This window comes from Colossoma macropomum, unplaced genomic scaffold (genome assembly GCF_904425465.1).
Source record: "Colossoma macropomum unplaced genomic scaffold, Colossoma_macropomum, whole genome shotgun sequence".
NCBI lineage: Eukaryota > Metazoa > Chordata > Actinopteri > Characiformes > Serrasalmidae > Colossoma > Colossoma macropomum.
The window spans coordinates 31395141-31417314 of NW_023494796.1; the positions used below are offsets into that span (position 1 = coordinate 31395141).

The following is a 22174-nucleotide window of genomic DNA, read 5'->3' on the forward strand; positions in this document are numbered from 1 at the left end:
CAACAGCGCTACCCACTGCGCCACCGTGCCGCCCTGCCGTGATCCAGTCAAACTAAATCCTACAGGCTGCACCGACTATACTTTTATATTTGTTTGCATTTTAATGGTTTGGTTGAATCTTGGAGGCTGTGGAGGCTCCTGTGGTCGGCTGCGAGTAGCAAAAGGCTGGGAGGCTGTGTTGCAGGAGATCCTGCAACAAACTTTAAACAGGAAACTTGAAGCCACTGATATTTCTGCACAGTTTAATTACTGAGATGTAAACAGGGCGGTTCAGAGTGGTTCTCCGTTCTAGAGAAACTTACAGCGTCTCAAATGTTCACAGTGGTGGTGATAGGAACCAGACGTCCACCTCCCTCACAGAAAGTTACTACAGTAAATGGTTATGAATTCACTGCCTGATGTCTGAGACACTGTTTTATGATAGTTTTGAGAAGATTTTGACTTTCATTACATTCTATATAAACCACTCTGAATCACTGTGTTCACGTCTCAATGACTGAACTATGATGAATTTTTAAAAATCGGTGGAATTCCCCTGTAAGTGGTGCTTCATTGCCTGCAGCACATGCTTTCTAAACACCTCTTTGATCCTGAGGTCGCAGGTCATCACCGTCACCCTCCTGATCCTTTGAGCTGGAGGCTGGACTGTGCAAACAGCGTCCGTCAGGAACAAATACTCAGCTCAGGATTCTGACAGCTGACTGACCGACAGCCTCACAGTGAAACAGTGTAACATCAGAACATTAAGAGGCTCATTTTCTCATTATCTGAGTGACTCCACCCTCACAAACAGGGTTCCTCAGAGGTTCTCCGTGGTTCTCAGCTTGCGCTTATGGTTCTTGGGGAAACAACTTTTAGATCAGGATCTTTATACATTGAAAAGGTTCTTCACACTCTCACTAAAACCACCACGCCTCCACTGAAAGGTTCTAAAGTGGTTCCTCTATGAGCTGCACCAAAGAACCCTCTCTGTACGGTCTCCATCCTGACCGCTCTCTCAGCTCCTGGCCACGACACTGTTCACTCCAACGGTCACAGAACGAGTTCCAGGAGCTGGTCATCCTCCAGCAGGTCCAGGGCCAGGCAGTTCATGGAGCGCCGGCCGTAGAAAGAGGGCTTCGCTGGGTAAGAGCCGAACTCCGTGCAGTCCGGAGCGTCGGGGAGTCCGAAGGTGTAGCTGTGGGAGGTGCTGGCGAGGGTAGCCAGCGGGAGAGGACGAGGCAGAAGACGGACGTCATCCAAACTCTGACTGTGCCGGTCAGCAGAACCTCGAGACTTCCACTTCAGAACCTGCAGAGCGGAGACAGACAGTGTTGGAGTTAGTGTGATAAATTAAAGCAGGGCTGACCAGCAGGACGGTACTTTAAACCGCATCATGGTATGGGCAGAAAGAACACTGACCACCTGCATGTTTCATCACTGATTAAGAGTAACTAGTCCTGTTTAACTGGGTTTAGTGCAGTGCAGTGTGTGAAACTGAGTAAAAATCATTACAGTCACTGTGTTTGATTGTATTCAGCTCGGCTGGTCTTTTTTTCTTTGGTATCAAACCTCAGAAAAACTAAAATATCGCAATAAACATCTTTAAGCACCATGATATTGATGTTCTGCCGTATCGTCCATCCCTTGTGTGAGATTTTCACAGGTATTGTCAGTAATTCTAGAAAACCAAACAACTGCATGAATCATAATAAGACAGATTTAGAGCAACTAGAGAGTCTGTAAACAACAACAACAACAACAACAACAACAACAGCAGTATACTAATGGCATGAGTAACTGACTAGATGTAAGACCGTTATACTCTTTTATAAAGAAAACCATTGGCTATTGATGGGTATATCAATACTGGTGCATCAGTACTGAAAAGATAAAGTGGAAACGAGTCTCTACTCATTTTATTAATGTTTTCCAGTTGTTTGATTTGTCCTCGCGTTCCTTTGTAAATAGGCCCCCTTAACTACACAGTAAAGACCAAAGAAGGGCTGAGGAAACGATGGATGATGAACAGAGAAGAGAAGGATGTGGAGGTGCCTGACCTGCTCTGCGGTGCTGGAGTCACAGGGTTCTGCTGGACCGTCCGTCGCCTGAACAAGGTTTAAATGTACGTCTGAAACACAGTAAAGCAGAACAGAAAAACATGAGATCTCTTTTGTTTGTGTAATTATTCACTTTTCTAGCATAAACATTCTCACACAAATACACTTTCGCATGGAAATGTAGTGGCAGTGTGTCTGTAATGACACAGTGTCACCACAGGGGCGCAGACTTGCACATTCCTCAGATGTGCGTGAGCTTCACAACCTGCCAACTCAGACCACCAGCGCCCTCTATAGTTCACAATACGACTGAAAACAGCTGCGGTGTCCACTGACCCCCACCTACCCACCCCAGCTCTCAAAATCCAGTTTAGCCCACCTGTGATCCCTCCTGCTGGAGGATGAAGGCCAGTCAGTTAACAGGGTGGACAGGTGTGGTCATCTGAATGACAGACACAACACTGACTGACTATCTACTTGAAACTGAGATTTCAGTGGTCACTCTGAGAAGTAATCAAGACATGCTCTGTTACTGCCAACATGCTGTTCTGGTCATCTGAACAGAGAATAATCCGCTCCGTCAGCCTCTTAACAGACTGACCGGTACATCAGCTGGCCAATAATATCGCCCAATATTGACGACCCACAATTTTACTGGAAATGGTGAAACATGACAGAGAACAGTGTACTGACGAATCTGAGCACAACACACCATCATATCAGAATAAGAAACATAAATACATCTATGTAAATGACAGAACACACCACCTCAATGAAGAGAACTAATGACAATAAGAAAAATGAAAGGTAATAAATAATCAAAAATAAACAAAAACACTATATATATATATATATATATACACACACACACACACACACACACACACACACACACACACACACATTTTTATTGTGTTATTTCCAGGTAATATCAGTCAAACTTACAAAATGGAACTTTTCTGATTTTTTTTTTTTTAATTTTTGTTTGTGTCAAAAGCAGGTAACTCCTGTGGTCAGTTCATGTTTCGGAGCTTCTTTTAGGTCAATATTTAACATCTTTCCCATGAACCAAGCAGGTAAAGATCTGAAAACTGAACACAAACAGCCGTTAACGATCAATATTAATCATCTATAAGATCATCTATAAGGCTGAGTCTCAGATGCCTCACTGCTCCCTATAGAGTCACTATGAGTTATGAAATTTAGTCTTTTCCACCCAAATATTGGTCTGTGTCCAGTATGAATCGTCTCTCATGGCTGGGTCCAGAGTGGTTCTCTGTTCTCTGCCTCAAACAGTCGGTGGCAGTCCTGCGTCATCTGACTCGAATACTGCGCTCTGATTGGCTGAACGGATTTATGGGGTTCTGCTGGAGAGCAGCGCTGGCGTTTGACCGTTTCTGCTGTAAAACATGAACTTGTGATGAACAATAGTGACTGAACGTGTTCAGGGTTCAGAGCTGAGCGTTAATAACTCACCACAGTCAGCTCCGTTTTAGAGGAGGGAGTTTACTGTTTTTTGAGAATGAAATCTTTATATTCATTTACGGCGTTTGGCAGACGCTCTTATCCAGAGCGACTTACAACTTGATGTCTTTACACAGGTAGGTGAAGGTAGTGTTAGGAGTCTTGCCCAAGGACTCACAGTACAGGGTGTTTACCCAGGCAGGGATTAAACCCCAGTCTACAGCGTAGAAGGCAGAGGTGTTACCCACTACACTACACCAACCACATATAAATCTATTTCTACATCTGTGTGCAATATTATATACATTTATAACAAGCAACATCAAGTTGTTTAAGTCCTGGTGACCCTCTGGACAGTGTTCCTCTAGAACATCCTGCCTACAGTTTGGGACTTATATGACCCTAAAATCAGTATCGGGTCAGATTCCAGTCCTGACACCAAACCTGCACGTGACTAAGACCATCAGCTGAAACCCATCAGCGCTTCTCACCTCCTGCGTTCATCTCTGAGCCGAGGGAGGGGCAATCCATGGACACGCCCTGAAGCAGCTCAGCCAGTCGCAGCATCTCCTCCGGATCGTCCACAGAAACCTCTCCAGGTCCGTCCACATGGTGCTGAAAATCTAGAGCATTTAATCAAAACAATAAATGAACATCCCTTCATGCATAATGAGCCTTTTACTGCAACACCTGCCGTGTTTTTCAGGAAGAGATCCTTGAACTAATCCACTACAGCATCTCACTGTAGTGAATGACCTGCTGTCGTTATTCATCTGTATCAGTTACGCCGAGAAATCCCGACTCCTGAACACCAAAGCCCAGTCCCGTTTCACCCCTCGCCCCACCACTCCGTCTAGCGTGTTCTCGTCTAGGGGTAGGGTGTCCCGATTCTTGTTGAGATAGAGGGGGAGGGTGAAGTGTTAAGGCTACATGACCCTCCAAACAGAGGTTTTTCAGAGACTACAAACGGAGCGTTATGAGAAAAAAGAAAAACCGACAAAATGAGAGAGAGAAAAAAAAAGAAAACTAAGAATTGTGAAAAATATTATCTTAGTTTAACGTAGTTTCAGTGTATTACGGTCATTTTCTTTATACCAAGCACACATCGCTGGTAGTGCTGACGTCTCGGTAGCCAGATCAATGTCCTGTTCCACCTTAAATGGTGCGGCAGTTCTGATACCTGACGCTCTAGAATGTATCTGCCGCACCATTTAAGGTGGAACAGAATAATTCTAATAAGAATCTGGAGAATATCTGACTTCAGCTTCATATCACTGAAGAATTAGGGGTGGGTGATAATAAATAATTGCCCCCCTCTTTGAAGGCGTATGATTCCCTAAATGTAACTAAAGCGCAGCAGTGAGGTTGCTCTATCTTCAAAGAAAATTTTATGGATCATGATCAATAATTAGCTATTTTGAGGTTTGACGAGTCGATGCAGAACAAAAAAGCCTTGCTAAGGTTGTTAAGATGCTGCTATGAAATCCCAGGTGGTCGCTAAGGTGTTGCTTTAAAATCCCAGGTGGTTGCTAAGATGCTGCTATGAAATCCCAGGTGGTTGCTAAGATGCTGCTATGAAATCCCAGGTGGTCGCTAAGGTGTTGCTTTAAAATCCCAGGTGGTCGCTAAGATGCTGCTATGAAATCCCAGGTGGTTGCTAAGCTGTTGCTATGTTATCTCAGATGGCTGCTAAGATCCTGCTATGTTATCACAGGTGGTTGCTAAGGTGTTGCTATAAAATCCCAAGTGGTTGCTAAGGTGTTGCTATGGAATGAGGAATGACCTCCTCCCTCACCTTCGTCCTGCCACTCCTCCTCCTCAGTGCGGGCTTTGCTGCCAGTGTCGATGCCGGACGTGTGGGAGGAGCCGTGACTGGCCGCCGAGCTGAAGGACTTCTCCGTCCGTCTCAGGGCTTCTTCCTCCTCCACAGAGACCATCTCCACGGAGGCGCTGCGTTGCCGGGCGTCAGCCTCGATGCCGGAGCTGCTGGTGGAATGTCTGGAGAGGCGGGGGCTGCCCTCACTGCAGGGGGGGTCTGGATCCATGTCATCGCTGATGTACGATTCCCTGTATCTCTTTTTCTCTGGAAAGGAGAGGAGAGACGCCGTCAATTCGTGTCCGAAATATCGAACACATGATGGCCACCACAGTGCCATATCTACTAGTGGGATTTTCTAGGGGTCCTGAGTTTCCAAGTTGTTTCCAGGGCATTTATCTGAACCACTGGAACACAAATGACCTCCAAAGTCATAAGAAGGAGCTTCTGAGGAGAATTTGAAGGCAGCAGGAGACACAAAGCTGCCATAAGCAGTGGTGGCCCTGATGTAAATCCATCAGAAATTTGTTGAAAATATCAAGAGAATCTCAAATCGTGAATCGAGCCTCAAGAACTGAATCAAACTGTGGACCGAGTGTATCGTTACACCCCAACCGGTATCAGATCAGCGCCATCTCTAACGCTAAGAGGCTGCTAATAATCAATGACACCTCAAATTTAAAGATAAATAATGTTCTGTTTGCTGGAGGCTTCAAACTTTTCATTATTCTTATTCTGAATTACTGTCAACTACACACAGCCTGAAGCAGCATGCAGAGCATTAAAAGGGAACTCCACCAATTTTTCAAAATTTCTCCAAAATAAAATCACTGAGAGTGGTTCAGAGTGGTTCTCTGTTCTAGATAAACTTACCGAGTCAGAACTGTTCACAGTGGTGGTGATAGGAACCAGACGTCCACCTCTAAAAGCTCCCTCACAGAAAGTTACTACATGAAATGGTTATGAATTCACTGCCTGATGACTGAGACACTGTTTTATGATAGTTTGAGAACTTAAACTCCATTCATGGTGGAGGGATACATGCAGGGCGCTGTGAGGCAAAATAGTCCCCAAAGAAAACTTATTATTTCAGATTTTCCACTATTTTCCATCATCAACATTCCATATAAACTCAGAAGACTCGTGTAGGTTCACTGGTGGTTCTGGATAGTAAATAAAATGACTCTGAATGACTGTTTACGTCTCAAAACGCTGAACTAGGCAGAAAGTTTCTGAACTCAGTGGACTTCCCCTTTAAGTCTTTAAGCTAATAACTGCCTTATCATTCAAGCACAGTCGACACCATTTCACATGCTCAGCCTGAAAATCAGACACCATCATTCGAGCGGGACCCTCACTCACCCTCGGCCTCCTCCAGCTGCCGCAGGTGTTTGATGGCGGGCTGCAGGCTCAGGTAGAGGCGATGGCTGCTGCTCAGGTGGAGGAGAAGGTGGCGAGAGCGGAAAGCCGAGCCGGTGTAGTAAATCAGCTTCCTCGCTGAGGGCAGCCCGTCCGGCTGGATCTCGAACCTCTTCCCCTAAAACAGAGCCGAGGAGACGAGGAGTCTGACGAACATCTGTAACATCTGTAATTACAGCTCAATAAACTTCAGCATAACAACTTTAATCTATATAATCTATTGAAATCGACCTCCTGACACATCAGTCATCAATCTGCACCATAATGATGAAAAACAATGTCTAAATGAGAAATATCACATATATCGACTAGATTTAAGGTGTTTACACTGGCTGAGATCTCATATTTGCAGTGAACTCCTACTGTGACCCTCAGGTCAACACAGGCTGAGTAAACCCTCAGTAAACGCCAGCGAAGAACGGCCTGTTAAAAGATCCCGTCGCTCTGGAATGAGGGAACCAATGTGAAAGTACCAGAAAAGTGAGTCGCCCCACGTTGGTCCAGGGGAAGTCGTACAGCAGCTCACGTACGTTGTTCATCTCCTAAGTGACACAAACCAAACACACACAGCGGTGTTAGATTACAGACCCCCTGAGCTGAGACACAGAGCTGAATGAGACAAACAATACTTTTACCACAACATTCACTTCATCTGAGGGTGTGAATTAGAACAGGAAGAACAATCAGACCAAGAAAGGAGAGAAAGTCTAGGAAGAACTGAGTATAACACATGCAGGACTGTTCAAAAGGTCCGAGCGCATTATTTACATCCATTTACACAGAAATACACGAGTGTGTAAAACATCATTCAACATTAGAATAAAGACAATCAAACACTAAGATAAGATACAGCTCAGCTCCTGGTTCATTTTATGGAATGTATGAATTTTGCACATTTTTTTCCCCCAAAATCTGTTTTATACAGTGATTAAACAATAACACTAAATGTGCAGAAGTGTGTAGAGGGTGTATTAACTTATTTATATGATAACAGGTCATCAGAGCAGAAGCGCCCACACTCGGTCACGCGGTCACACGGTTGGCAGTTACACTCGTACACGGCTTTATTTTAACCATAACCTGACTTCTTCCTGTTTGCGCTCTTGTTCTCTTGCTTTTGTTGTGAAAAGGTAAGAAAAGCAGCGCAGACGCTAACAGGCTAGCCTGCTAACCAGCCCTGCGCTTCGTTTACGTCTTAAAGAAAAAGTAAAAAAATTAATATTAAAATCGAGCTGTTAGTAATTAATGAATCACGTTCAGAACATACACATCAGAATAGTCTACGTTCTTAAAAAAATGGTTCTCCAAGGGTTCTTTAGTAAAAACAGTGGTTCTATATAGAACCATGAACACTGTGCATGCTTAAAGTGTTCTCTGCCTGGTGAAATGGTTCTTGAGAGTGATGGTGAGTGTGTTGTATGTGGGTCTATACAGCACCAAAAAGGGTTCCGTTATCGTTACGAGACTGTACCAATAGAAGAACTCTTTTTGGTGCTGCATAGAACCCTTTTCAAAAACATTCTATATAGAACCATATCAAACACATTCTCCATCAATCTGAAGAACCATTTTTTCAGTGTATGTGGTTCCATATAGAACCACTGTCTGTACTCAAGAACGCTTGAAGAACCATCTTTAAGAGCAGACTTTGTTTTTTCACAAACTCTGTTTATCACTGTTTATTTTCTACAAAACAGTCCGACTCCGTCGTGTTTCGCCCACATTTATTCCCACCCAGATATCCTGATTCAGAATGTTAGCGAAGAAAAACACGTTCTGATTCTGATTTTGAAGTGGGGTTTGGTCGGGGAGAATTTCCCAGCAGGCTCTGGGGCCGTAATGGGTCAGACTCAGGGCTCTCAGCGTAATCTGGACTCGTTCCACAGAGTTCAGAGGGATCAGCGCAGAGGCAGCTTCCCAAATCCTGTTTTCGGCTTATTGACGATAACCTGCGCATTCCTCCCCTGTCTGGCGGGGGGCTATCAGACTGGTGGGGACTGGCACACAGGACCGAGGGAGGTTCTGCTCTGACTCACTGACGACCCACTGACTCACAGACACCCCACTCGTCTTCACACACACAAATAACCCCCCCCACCACACACACAGACACACACACAGACACACACACAGACACACACACAGACACACACACCCCACCACACACTCTGACCCCCACACCCACCTGATAAACCTGCATTCCTCGCAGGGTGAGTCCCAGCAGGGCAGAGCCTTTCTCCTCTCTCTTGTCCTGCAGTGATGACAACATGATGAATAAACTGAAGGGGAAGTCCACTGATTTATCAAAAATTCAAAGTTGTTCAGAGCGGTCTGATGTGAAATGTCAGTATTACAGTGTATAAAATCTCCCTCACTACATGAAATAGTTGTGAATGCGCTGCCTGATACCAGAGACTGTGTTTTAAACTCCATTCATGGTGGAGGGATACATGCAGGGCGCTGTGAGGCAAAACAGTCCCCAAAGAAAACTTACTATTTCAGATTTTCCACTATTTTCCCATCATCAACATTCCATATAAACTCAGAAGACTCGTGTAGGTTCACTGTACAGTCAGAAACGATAGTTCATCTATTGGTCATCTAGTCCATTGTGGTCAACTGCCGGACCCAGCAAAGTACTTCAGCGGACCGAACCGAGCAAAGCCAATTAACGGATGTAAACAAAAATGGTCGTATTTCAGCGACATATACGAACATCACCCAGCGCGGCTTCTGTAGCAGAGCTGTGTGACTGAAACAAAGTACGCAGAGAAACAGATGGACGACAGTCTGTAACTGTAGAACTACAGAGTGAAACTATATGGTCAGTGGAGCTGATACAGTGGACAGTGAGTGTAGAAACAAGGAGGTGGACCTAAAAAAGCATCCTGTGAGTGTGAACAGTCTGGTCTATAAACCCATCAGAGTGTTTATGTGTGTGTTTATGCACCTGCAGTCACACTTCATCAATCTGGGAGTCTGTAAATGTAGACAGGCTTTGAAGAAACTGACCTGCAGAGCTTCAGGTCTGACATACCTGAGCCTTTAAACAGGCCAATAACCCCCCATCGTCACGCTATGACCTCGCTAAGCCCCGACTTTGATTAAAACGCTCCCCCTAAGCTTCCTCCCACATTCCACGGCTCCACGGGTCTTAAACTCCCAACATGCCCTCTGTGATCGTGAGACCTCTGACCTTGTGGAGCCTGTAGAAGGTGACGGGCACGTCCTCCAAACGGCAGGACTCCCTGATGAAGAGGAGGATGGCGTCTCGAGAGGGCATCCCCCACAGCTCCCGGTGCACCTTCGGCCCATGACACAGCAGGTACTCCACACCACGCTTAGCCACAATCTGCACAGGAACACAGAGCAGAGTGTGAGATGTAATCAGAGTGACTCAGAGTGGTTTGGTGTGAATTGGTTCAGATGTCTTTACAGTGGTGGTGATAGGAACCAGGCGTTGCCATGACTACAACACAAGTATAGACATCTTATTTACTATCCAGAACCACCAGTGAACCTACACGAGTCTTCTGAGTTTATATGGAATGTTGATGATGGAAAATCTGAAATTTGTGTTGTGAGAAGTTTGAGAACCCAAATTTTGACAAATAAACAATCAGATTTGTTATTTAGCAGAAGAAAAAGTGAGAGAGGGTGAATCCTCGCCGGCAAAGAAGAGAAAACATAAAAAAGCAAAACAAACTCGGGACAGACGACGGCAGAAAACCTGACGGCCGCTGTAGGTTCTACTACACTCTTGGAGAGGGAGGTGAGAGGGAGGGGGATGATTCCTCACCACTAGATGGCACTAAGTCTTACACACGGCACCTTTAACACAACCCTCTTATATCACTACAGTTTAACTTCACAGATCCAGACGAATGCTACTCAGCCAGCGCGCAGGCTTACCCAGGGAGGGAAGTAGTCCTTGGGCTGGAAGTATGGAGCGACTCGCTGGCCAAGGTCCTCCGGAGGGTGGTCTCCTAGATCGGCCTGCAGAGCGTAGCCCGCCAGCTGGAAATAGACTTCCTCCTGCTGTCGGCATTCTGATCGCAGGACTCGCTCTCTCAGATCAGCGTAGTACAGCCTCCTCGCCTTCCGCTCACTTCGGTCCGCGGGGGTTGGGGGGGGGAGGGAAGTTGGAGAGGGAGAGAGAAACATTTATGTAAATTTAGAGGTTAGTGTTTGGGACAGACTCCTCCCAGTAGAAAGCACTCTATAAATGACTGTGTATATATTTAGTTTATTACTGATCAGAACAGAATCACTGTAAATGTCTAAGATCTGAAAACTACACAGTTTTTACTCTTATTTTACATATATGATCCGTATACATATGTGACAGTTTTGTATACCTGACAGATCATTTATATGAGCGTAAAATATGAACAGAGCCCTGAGGAACTCCACCAGCCGCGGTCCTCATTCGTCCTGAAGCACGATGAATTGTTTTTTCCTCTTCCTTGATCTAAAGGGGTGTTTTATTGATCTGGAGTTGCGGAATCGTAACAGGTACTCACCAGATAAGCCTACCGTTCTCCACATAGTACTGCACTTTCAGACAGAGCAGCGGGGGGAGCCACCTCCTCTGAGACCCCTGCGGAGAACCACAACAGAGTTAAGTAGGTTACCGTGGCAGCCCCCTCATTATGCGCCCACTCTCGCATGCCATTGGTTCCCCAGTTATGGTTCTGTCTGCGTGTTCTAACTGCCCTACTGACCGCAATATAGTCCACAGAGTGAGAAACTGGACAGGAACTAAAAATCTGCTCTGATTTATCTGCAGCAAACGAATCATGATTTTCACAGATCGGCTGTAAGTAAATCTCATATTCAGAATCTGGACAGAAAAGAACACAATCGAGGATAATAAGCAGTAGAGCTGGGCGATATGGACAAAACATAATATTGTGATACTAAAAAAATTTCACAATACACAATATTTATTTTGTCAGTGCTACATTTTCTAAAATACTATCAAAAACTTGAACACAGAGATTTTTATTCAATATCTGGCACTAAATCCAGTTAAACAGGACCAATTTTGCTCTCTTTATAATGAATCTTGTGTTACATTATGACATAATTTATCATGATAATGATATATACTGTAATATCGCCCGAATAACCATAAGACACTTCAATATTACGTATCTAAAGTGTGGGGAGCTTTGTAATCAGACCTGTAGGAACAGATAAAGAAAGTCACCTTTGCCGAGTCCTGCTTCCACTCCTTGGGGAAGTACTTGGCCAGCCGCTCCTCCATGTCCAGAAACATGTGCTCATTGTCTGGATGATCCCCAAAACATACAGAGAGGAAATGAAACAAATACTTTCACACAGCCAACAAAAGCAACAGGAACTCATGCATGAAATCTGCCCAACAATGGCCTCAATCAGAGAGAGGACAACAAGGCAGAGACGCTCCTGCAGAGCATCAGCAGACAACAGGACTGCTGGGTCGGTTCTTCAAAAGCAGAGTGTGGAGAGGTCAAAGCAGTTCACTGAATGTTTGAGGAACCGTTAAAAAAAAAAACCATCAGCAAAACTTCTTTGACATTTCACTAACAAAAGTGATTAAACCAGTTTAAGATTGACTCCCGACTGCTAGTGAAAAGGTTTTATTCAGGGTCAGAACTGTTCACAGTGGTGGTGATAGGAACCAGACGTCCACCTCTAAAAGCTCCCTCACAGAAAGTTACTACATGAAATGGTTATGAATTCACTGCCTGATGACTGAGACACTGTTTTATAATAGTTTTGAGAACTTAATCCATTCATGGTGGAGGGATACATAATATGCGGGGCGCTGTGAGGCAAAATAGTCCCCAAAGAAAACGTATTATTTCAGATTTTCCACTATTTTCCATCATCAACATTCCATATAAACTCAGAAGACTCGTGTAGGTTCACTGGTGGTTCTGGATAGTAAATAAAATGTCTACATTTGTGTTGTAGTCATGGCGACCCCTGGTTCCTATCACCACCACTGTAAAGACATCAGAACCATTTCACACCAAAGCTGAACGCGTGTCTGTTTATTAGGAGGAGGAACGTTAGCGCGCTAACGCGTTTGGGAAATGGAGACTGAAACTGGGGAGCGGTGACGCTCTGATAAACAGCAGGGGGCGCTCTCACAGTGTTCACACCTTACAGTTTATCACACTTTAGCTCTGTTTGACCTTTTTAACAGCAGTAACTGTAGCTGTCCGGCTGACTAGGCTGATTATTTTGAAGTGTTTACGTTTCAGCTGTGTGTTTATGGTTGGCTGCTAGGTAACTGATTGTCGACTTTGATTAAGTAGGTTAAGATTTCCTAACTGGAGATAAGATGCTGTAAGATCAGATAAAATTCCTAAATTAAGATCAGATTTACTTCTGTAATCAGAATCAGTGAACTTATGACAGAAAGACAGGAAGTTTCTGTAATACGGCAAATTAATTTTGAAGGTCTGAACAAAGTCCAGACAAATCTGAGGACTTAAGGGGGTTAAATACTTTTGCAAGACACTGCATCACATCAGTCTCTTCAAAAAACTTCAGGTTTCCATGATGCGGCCCTTTAAGGTGTCGAGACAGGCCTTTTCCTCGTCTGTCTGAATGATTACAGCATTATTTACTCATTCATAATGTGTATAACACATAACTCCTCACGCAAAACACTGACCGCCAGCTTTACTCCCTCCGCTCGCTCTATCACCTCCACCTTTCAGCACTCCACCGACACGCCTCCTTCTGGATTAGATCTCCTTTCACTCATTCACACTCTCTCTCTCTCTCTCTCTCTCTCTCTCTCAGGTCAACAATCAAAACAGGGGAAGACCGTGACCCTCTCAAACTCAGCTATTTGTTTTCACTGAACACATGCCAGAGTTAATGAAGTTAATATAGCTGGAATTCAGGCTTTAGTGGTCCTGCCCTCCCCCCACACTACACAAACAAAGGCGGTCTTGTGCAAGAGGTGAGCAACACCAGATTATGGAGGTATGTGAGGAAGAGGAAGCTCGGAGAGAAACGGAGAAAAGGAATGAAAGAGGCGAGAAACAGAGAGAGAGAGAGAGAGAGAGAGAGAGAGAGAGACAGGACCGGACGCTGTGGTTTAAAGGGAGAGAGAGCCGACCAAGCCGATAGAGCCGATACCACCGATCAGAATCACGAAACAACAGAAAGTTCATCTCCGTTGAACGCGCCTCACTGGCTGATCTAACGCCGCGTCCCAAACCAAACACTTCTGTGCTTCACCTACTACACTAATTAGAAGTGCACTCATTTTTACACACTATTTAGTGAGCTAGTGTGCGGTTTGGGACGGGGCGCCAGTAACACAGCGGGAAATCTCAGCCGTTTAGATTTCAGCTTTCATTTATTATCAATACAGCAACAAATCAAATAAAATAAAGTTAATAAAGTGAGTATTTCCTAAATAACCGTGTTTCACTGCCTTTTCTGGGTCAGTTATGGCTGTTATTTCATAATAAACCGCCGCTGCGCTGCTGAATGACTGGGAAGTTAGTGAAACTCTGTGTGTGTGACGCCATTACAATACTGTGAATTAGCATGTGTGTGTGGAGTGTGAGTGAAACTGGCCTCTAAGGTGTGACTAGAAACTCAGCTCAGATGGTTCCTCACCTTTGACAACCGTCAGACCAAAGTTGTGCAGCTGTTTCACGCCGAGAAGCTCAGAGACGTGAGAGAAGACCTCCTGTCCTGTAGCCTTCAGCTGGACACAACAGGAGACACAGAGATCTGATTAACACGCGACACAGGAAAACATACAGTATATACAGCAGAAACTTAGTCAGTGCTATAAGAACCGCAGCGTATACGAGGAGCCAGGGCGAGTTTCTCTGTCTGTCCGTCACAGATTAAGCCAAATTCAGACAGCCATGATCAATCACTGTTAAAAATCCTTTTTTTAGTTAAGACCTAATTTAAGTGGAAAAACAAATTTACATTTTAAAGCATTATAAATAATGGAAAAGGGAACGAAATGCTCTTCTGCTCATCCAGCACTGGCACAACTGACGAGCCACGTCGGCTCAATCCAGATAAATCCCATTTTGACCAAGTGCACTAGATCAAGTGTCCAAACCTTTAATGTGTTCTGTAGAATTAGGAAGCAGGGAGACGTTTACTGATGATTCAGCCAATGTGAATAAACTGAGCCACAACTTCAGGACAATAATTCCACCAATTTAATTCAGAGTGGTTTGGTGTGAAACGCTCCGTTCTAGAGAAACTTACCGAGTCAGAACTGTTCACAGTGGTGGTGATAGGAACCAGACGCCCACCTCTAAAAGCTCCCTCACAGAAAATTACTACATGAAATGGTTATGAATTCACTGCCTGATGACTGAGACACTGTTTTATGATAGTTTAGAGAACTTAATCCATTCATGGTGGAGGGATACATGCAGGGCGCTGTGAGGCAAAATAGTCCCCAAAGAAAACTTATTATTTCAGATTTTCCACTATTTTCCATCATCAACATTCCATATAAACTCAGAAGACTCGTGTAGGTTCACTGGTGGTTCTGGATAGTAAATAAAATGTCTATATTTGTGTTGTAGTCATGGCGACCCCTGGTTCCTATCACCACCATTATTTTCATATTCCACTTAGTAATCATTATTACATGTTTACAGTTCTGGGCATTATGATGGTATTTACTGTTACTGTGATAAATCATTTTACGATATGCTTTTTTTTAATCAGAATATCATGGATATCATCACCACCTAAAAACATCCCAACTGCATGTTTAGTCCAGTGCAGTTTGATTAAACGCAGTGAAATGTTGAATCTAAATCACTGATCATATTTTTTAATTTGATATTATTTATCAAAAACATATGTTTCTTGATTATAAGACTAATTGATTACAAACTGGCTGCAAAAACCAGATGGAAAATATGAAGGCAGAGTGCAGAGTATATATATATATACACACATACACACACACACACACATATATATATATATAGATAGATAATGATAAAAAAAATATGACTATTGACTGAATAAAGAATCTGAATTTTACCTATTGACTTTGTTTACTATAAAGCACATTAATTAGGATCCGGTCTGTTCTTGGTTCTTGCAACAAGAAAAATTGACTTCATTTGCATTTCATTTGCATAATTATAATCAGACCTGCATACAGAATACCACAAAATTAGAATAACTCTGTCTATAATGATAGTCTATAGCAAAAACTGCCCCCACAAAATGCCCATTCGACACTCCTTACCCCCCCAACCTTCCCCGCTGAACTTCGCACCCCTCTGACTCTGACTGAGCCTGTTTATCTCGACTGAATACAGCAGAGAGTCTGACGAGTCTGTTTAATTCATGCTTAAAGGACTGAAAATTTACCCCCACAGTGATGTCCAGCGTCTCCTTGGTGGGCAGCAGGACACACACTGTCCTTTCCTGCTTGGCTGAGACGGACATGATTTCATCCACTCTCTCTCCGCGTGCACACACACACACACACACACACACACACTAAGCCAGTCCTATCCTCACACCGTGTCCCTCTCCAGGCTGTTTATTCCACAGATGAGCTTCATCATCTTCATCTAAAAAAGAAACAACAGAAAACTTTAAATCAGAGTTAAAATCATCAGCAGCGTCTTTAATCGCCTCATACGTCCCACAGAATAAACCAGCGCAGTGAGCAATAAGCAGTGAATATGTTGCAAAATCATCCATTCAGTCCTGATTATATAAACAGATACAGTTACATAAAGTTTCTGAACGGAGAGAAAACTCCAGAGTACGAGACCAAAGCTGCTAAGACTGGTCAGCACAGCCAAATCAGATAAGCCCCCTTCAGAAACACAAGGGGGACGGACCGCATTCCTCACATTATTTGGCAAAGAGCTTTACGAGCTCTGCTGCAGGTCCACCTTCATCGTGAGTCAGTTAGGCCTCATTCAGCACACTCAGAAACGGATTCAGAAAACACCTGAAGACGTAAAATCATTTTCTGACACCTGTCTGCACGGCTCCTCTGAGTGAAGACGCAGCAGCAGTAGTGGACAATATGCAGGTTCACCCAGTGTATCGGCTGAAATTCTATAGTCATTACCGTTACACCTGTATGTGCATAAACACAGATAATGTGACATACAAACAGGTCAGAACTCACTGATCTCCTCACCTCACGTGTACTGAGCAGCAGTCTGAGGTCAGTCAGTCCAGTTTACGGTCAAAGGAGTGGCATCGGACTGTAATGAGTTAACGGGGAAAATAGAGCAGAAGGAAAAGCCAGTCTCTTGGGGTTAGCTGTTAGCCATTAGCCAAAACCCCCAGGTAGGACATTTTCACAGCCAAAATCACCTTAATCAGAAAATCCTGCCAGTGTTAAAACTACGAAGCTGAAGTCGGCTTCTTATCCGCCAGCATCTCGTTCAACTCTTCCCGTTCCACCTTAAATGGTGCAACAGTTATTACTGTAAAATTATGCATTACAATAATAATGGCTGCACCATTTAAGGTGGAACGGGAAGATTCAAAACAAGAAGCTGGTAAATGTCTTTATTAGAAGATGTTAACAGCGTTAGAAGAATAAGGAGGATATTTTAAGAGCCTAAATCAGCCGATCGGGGGAAGCAGTGACATTAAACTGAGTCTGGACTAAATTAAACACAGATATGAGACAAATGACTTAAAAAAACCGTAACAAAACCAAACCACTCAGACGTTTGTGGTAAAAACGGAAAATGAGGCTTTATTAATAAAGGCTTTGGTAAAACTTGAAGTCGATCAACAGGCGATGGTCAAATCACAAAGAAGGACAAACATAAAACCAGGCAACCAGATCAAAAGGGCAAATTCAGAGAATCCAAGTCAGGTCAAAATACAAAAGGTCCACAAGAACAAGCAGAACCTCATAGAGAACCGAATCTAAAAGCCTGGATTTTATACTAACTCTAACAGATCACACGACCAGAAGAACAGGTGAACCAGATTAGCCCTCAGGTGAGCGTGAACAATGATTGGAGCACTGTGGAGGGTCAGCAGGCACCTGATCTCCCAGAGGGTTACGGGAGATGGAGTTCATGGACGCTTCAGAGCCGGAGGGATGCGTGATGACAACGTTCAGCAGCGTTTAGAGACACAGACAGCAACACTGACACCTGACTCTTCATTGATCATGCCTGTTTACAGTTTCACCCAATAAGCGTATTTAAGAGCTACTTCAGCTGTTAAATGAGGTTCTTATTAAAAGTGAAGGGACGTCCAGAAAAATACTGCACTGATAATCTACAAAGACGGTTTACTGAAGCGTCCAGAACGGGTTTATTTGAACAAAAACAAGCACAAACACACTAAAGCGTTATACATACCGTGACCGTCAGTGATCTTAATCACACCAGGGTGTCATTTTTTGCTCGTACTGTCCACTGCTAAGCAGCACTGAATGTGAGGAGCTTGTAACAGGGTGCGGGAGTGATTTCCATCTCTGACGTCAGGCGGCTGCTGTTGTGAAATCTCTCGCTTCATTCTAGACATAAATGGCATATTTCTAAGTGTGGAAGCCACTCAGTCGGACATCATCCTCTCATATTGTTCCCCTCTAGCAGACACCTAAACAAAACTACTGCGTCTAACCTGGACACCCCACTGAGAATGTTCTAGCTACACCCCTGTGTAGAACACACCACTCACTCCTTTAGCAGAAGCAGAGAGGGTGTCCTGCAGTCAGGAGCCGAGCCGGAGCTGCAGAGAGGGACGAGAGGCACGAGCCCTGCTTACTCAGCTGTATGGTCCGGCGCTGGGCAGAGCCCCGCCTGGTACAGTCCTGCGCTGATTAACGGGGCTTATCTCTCCAAATCAACTAATCATATTAATGAGAGCAGTGCGCCTATCGGATCCTCACTGAGTCCGGGGTTGGGGGGGTGGGGTCCGCCAAACAGAGACCAACATATCACTGCTGTTGAAACAAAACCTTGTATCTTCGCTTTTGTCATTTTTCAGTTTTTGATGAAATTTGAAAATGCCTGTTGTTCTTCACACTGTGTGTAAATTTCATGATGAATGGACCAAAAGAAACGACCCAAAATGACTTGGAAAGACGTCTGGTTCTATTGACTTACATTAAAAGTAAAGCACGTTTTTTCCTTCTCCTGTAAAGTTACCGTTTGGAGATACGAGGTTTTGTTCCGACAGCAGCGATATATTTATGGGCAAGTAAAAGGTTCGTCTCTGATTAGAGATCACTGACCACGTTCAAACTAAGCAGAGATAAAAGCTTCAAGACATAATTAGGCATAAAAAAAAATCACAATAATACCGTTTATGATAAACCTATAATCGCGTTTACAGCATCATTACGTTGCATTTTTAAAATATTTATAAAACCAAATGTTTCCATGTAATTATTTACCTCACATGTGCAGTATTAACAATAAAATAATCATTAAAATAAATACAAAACCGCCACATAATGATGCTCACTCCACACTGACCGGCCACTTCATTAAGTCCACCTCCTTGTTTCTACACTCACTGTCCACTTTATCAGCTCCACTGACCGTATAGTTTCACTCTGTAGTTCTACAGTTACAGACTGTAGGCCATCTGTTTCCCTACATACTCTGTTACCCTGTTCTTCAGTGGTCAGGACCCCCATGGACCCTCACAGAGCAGGTACTATTTGGGTGGTGGGTCATTCTCAGCACTGCAGTAACACTGACGTGGTGGTGGTGTGTTAGTGTGTGTTGTGATCCACTCAGACCAGCAGACACAGCAGTGCTGCTGGAGTTTTTAAACACTGTGTCCACTCACTGTCCACTCTATTAGACACTCCTACCTTGTCAGTCCACCTTGTAGATGTAAAGTCAGAGACGATAGCTCATCTGCTGCTGCACAGTTTGTGTTGGTCATGCTCTAGTCCTTCATCAGTGGACACAGGACGCTGCCCACAGGACGCTGTTGGCTGGATGTTTTTCGTTCTCAGTCCAGCAGTGACACTGAGGTGTTTAAGAACCAGAGAGTCCAGTCAGAGCGAGACCAGCAGCAGTGAGTGACCTGAGTGTTCAGCTTGTGCGCTTGTGTTTTTAACTGCTTTAAAATTACACAGATTTGAGAAACTTGGTCTGTTTTTACTTTGCTCTGTGGAATGTGCAGAATGCTCCATATAACTCTTCTATTAAATAATCATATTTCCCTTAGATCCTGTTCCATTAACCGCTCAGTGAAGTCAGAGTGGGCGTTATTAACGGAATAGTCCTGTTTTTCCAGTACCACGAACTTCCGAGGCAAAAGAGCTCCGCATGCCTACGGTGAATAATGCTCACCTACCCACAGCTCCATCAACACCTGTATCTCCACCTGCAAACAAAAACGTTACGGGAGCATGTTTTGGCATGTCTGAGGCTGTTTGTGCTCATTCTGTATCTTCCCACAGTAAAGCTCAGTCCTGAGCCCTGCACCTGACATTAACCTCGTAACCACTGCAGTTAATGTACCATGAGCCCTGCCTCATTAACAATCCCAAACTGAACAAGAATGGGGTTATAACATCCCCACGTCTCCAGACGGGCGGATACTGCGTGAGGACGGAGCGTTTCTGGGTCCCTCAACAGTTATAATCTCATCCACTCTGCATGGCCAGAAGGACGAAGACCCCAACCACAACAACAAATCAATACTCACTGCCCTCCCGCAGCCCAGAGGAATAAACTGTAGCTTATTATTCCAGATGTCCCACTATTTTACCATCACTTTACACATTTTTCCATCATGGAGCAGTTTTGAAAATTTGGTGGAGTTTCCCTTCAAGCTACTGTAGACTGTTGGGCTATGAATGAAGTGTTATAACATTAACAGATTGCTGTAATAGTTTAATTGAGAGCAAGACATTGGCTAGTCTAATTTTTTGGTTCAGTGACCAGACGTTCCTGTCTTTAAAGGCGACCATTACTTTATTCTTACCCACAATCCTTCTTCCCTAACATATATATTTGTTCTCTGCAGTGTTTCTGAGCAGAACCAGTGAACCTACACGAGTCTTCTGAGTTTATATGGAATGTTGATGATGGAAAATAGTGGAAAATCTGAAATAATAAGTTTTCTTTGGGGACTGTTTTGCCTCACAGCACCCTGCATGTATCCCTCCACCATGAATGGAGTTTAAGTTCTCTAAACTATCATAAAACAGTGTCTCAGTCATCAGGCAGTGAATTCATAACCATTTCATGTAATAACTTTCTGTGAGGGAGCTTTTAGAGGTGGGTGTCTGGTTCCTATCACCACCACTGTGAACAGTTCTAACTCAGTAAGTTTCTCTAGAACAGAGAACCACTCTGAAACGCTCTGTTTACATCGTAACCATTTTTTTCAGACATTTAGAAAAATGTAATTCCTCTCTGAGCTTAGATAGCTGATCTTTTTTTTTGTTCACTGATGATCTTAAGGCAGATTATTTATCTACTCAGTCCACAGACGGTCAGATTTAGACCACAGTCGTGCTCTCCACCACTGTGAATCTAGAACGGAGAGCCACCCTGAACGACTCTGTTTACATCTTAACCGTTTCATCACGCAGGACTTTTGAAAAGTCTGTGGCGTTCCCCTTTAATAACGACGCACACTCTCCGCTAATTTGAAGCTTTTTTCAGTTTTTCGGTCACATTTTCCGGCCGAACGAAACCATTAAGACAGCAAATGTGAAAGACAGAACCTGAACTCACCTGCGTGTGAAAATCAGCGTTTGGAGTGTATTTCGGGTTGAGACGGTGAGAGAAACCAGCCCGCAGCTCCACTTCCAGCAGCTCAGCTCAGCTCAGTGCAGCCACGGCGAGAGGAACGCACTGAACACAGTGGACTGTACCAAGTCGGCCTGCCGGGGGGGTTCCCGCCTATGGATATTCAGTATTAATCTTCTTGTGATCGGAATAGGAGAGCATATAATTTCGTATACAGAACAAGGTGTGAATATAAGTCTAGATTAATTATACTGTGCATTCTCAAAAACAGTCAAAAAAGTTAACCCAATAAAATCAGGCGCTCCCCCTACAGCCGTGAATATGTACAAACCCACTCCGGCGGTTTGAATGAGTAAACAAAAGGTGGACAACTCAGTTTTAGCCGTGAACAGAAACTGTACCTGCAAAAAACACCTGTAAAACATAGATAACACGTGTAGCTGTTCCAAAAGGTTCGTGTTCTCGTCTTCGCGTGACTTTATCCTGAATTTTCGATTGGTTTGTAAGAAGAGTTGGGCAGAATACTCGGAATACTGAATACAGTCTCCAATGTACTCAGTAATGTACTCCATTACAGTACATCGACAGTAATGGCTTCAGAATACATTTAGAACACATATTGATAACTCAGGCTTTAGCAGAGCTCAGTAACGCTGAGATTAATAACTGATCACATTGATTTATCAGTCTACTCAGGCTTTAGCAGAGCTCAGTAA

At 43.9% G+C, this 22174-nt stretch overlaps 1 protein-coding gene across 1 annotated transcript; it reads right to left on the minus strand.

Moving 5' to 3' along the window:
- Positions 1-448: 448 nt before the first annotated feature.
- zgc:172136 (uncharacterized protein LOC566376 homolog) lies at positions 449-21552 on the minus strand. Its single transcript, XM_036583336.1, has 14 exons — positions 21444-21552; positions 16117-16322; positions 14371-14461; positions 11951-12030; positions 11262-11338; positions 10651-10846; positions 9935-10090; positions 8924-8989; positions 7212-7280; positions 6682-6856; positions 5299-5586; positions 3995-4126; positions 2040-2110; positions 449-1290 (listed from the first exon to the last, which is right to left on the minus strand). The coding sequence occupies exons 2-14, from the start codon at positions 16192-16194 to the stop codon at positions 1033-1035; spliced, it is 1737 nt and encodes a 578-aa protein (XP_036439229.1). The 5' UTR covers positions 16195-16322; positions 21444-21552; the 3' UTR covers positions 449-1032.
- Between the last annotated feature and the right edge of the window lie 622 nt (positions 21553-22174).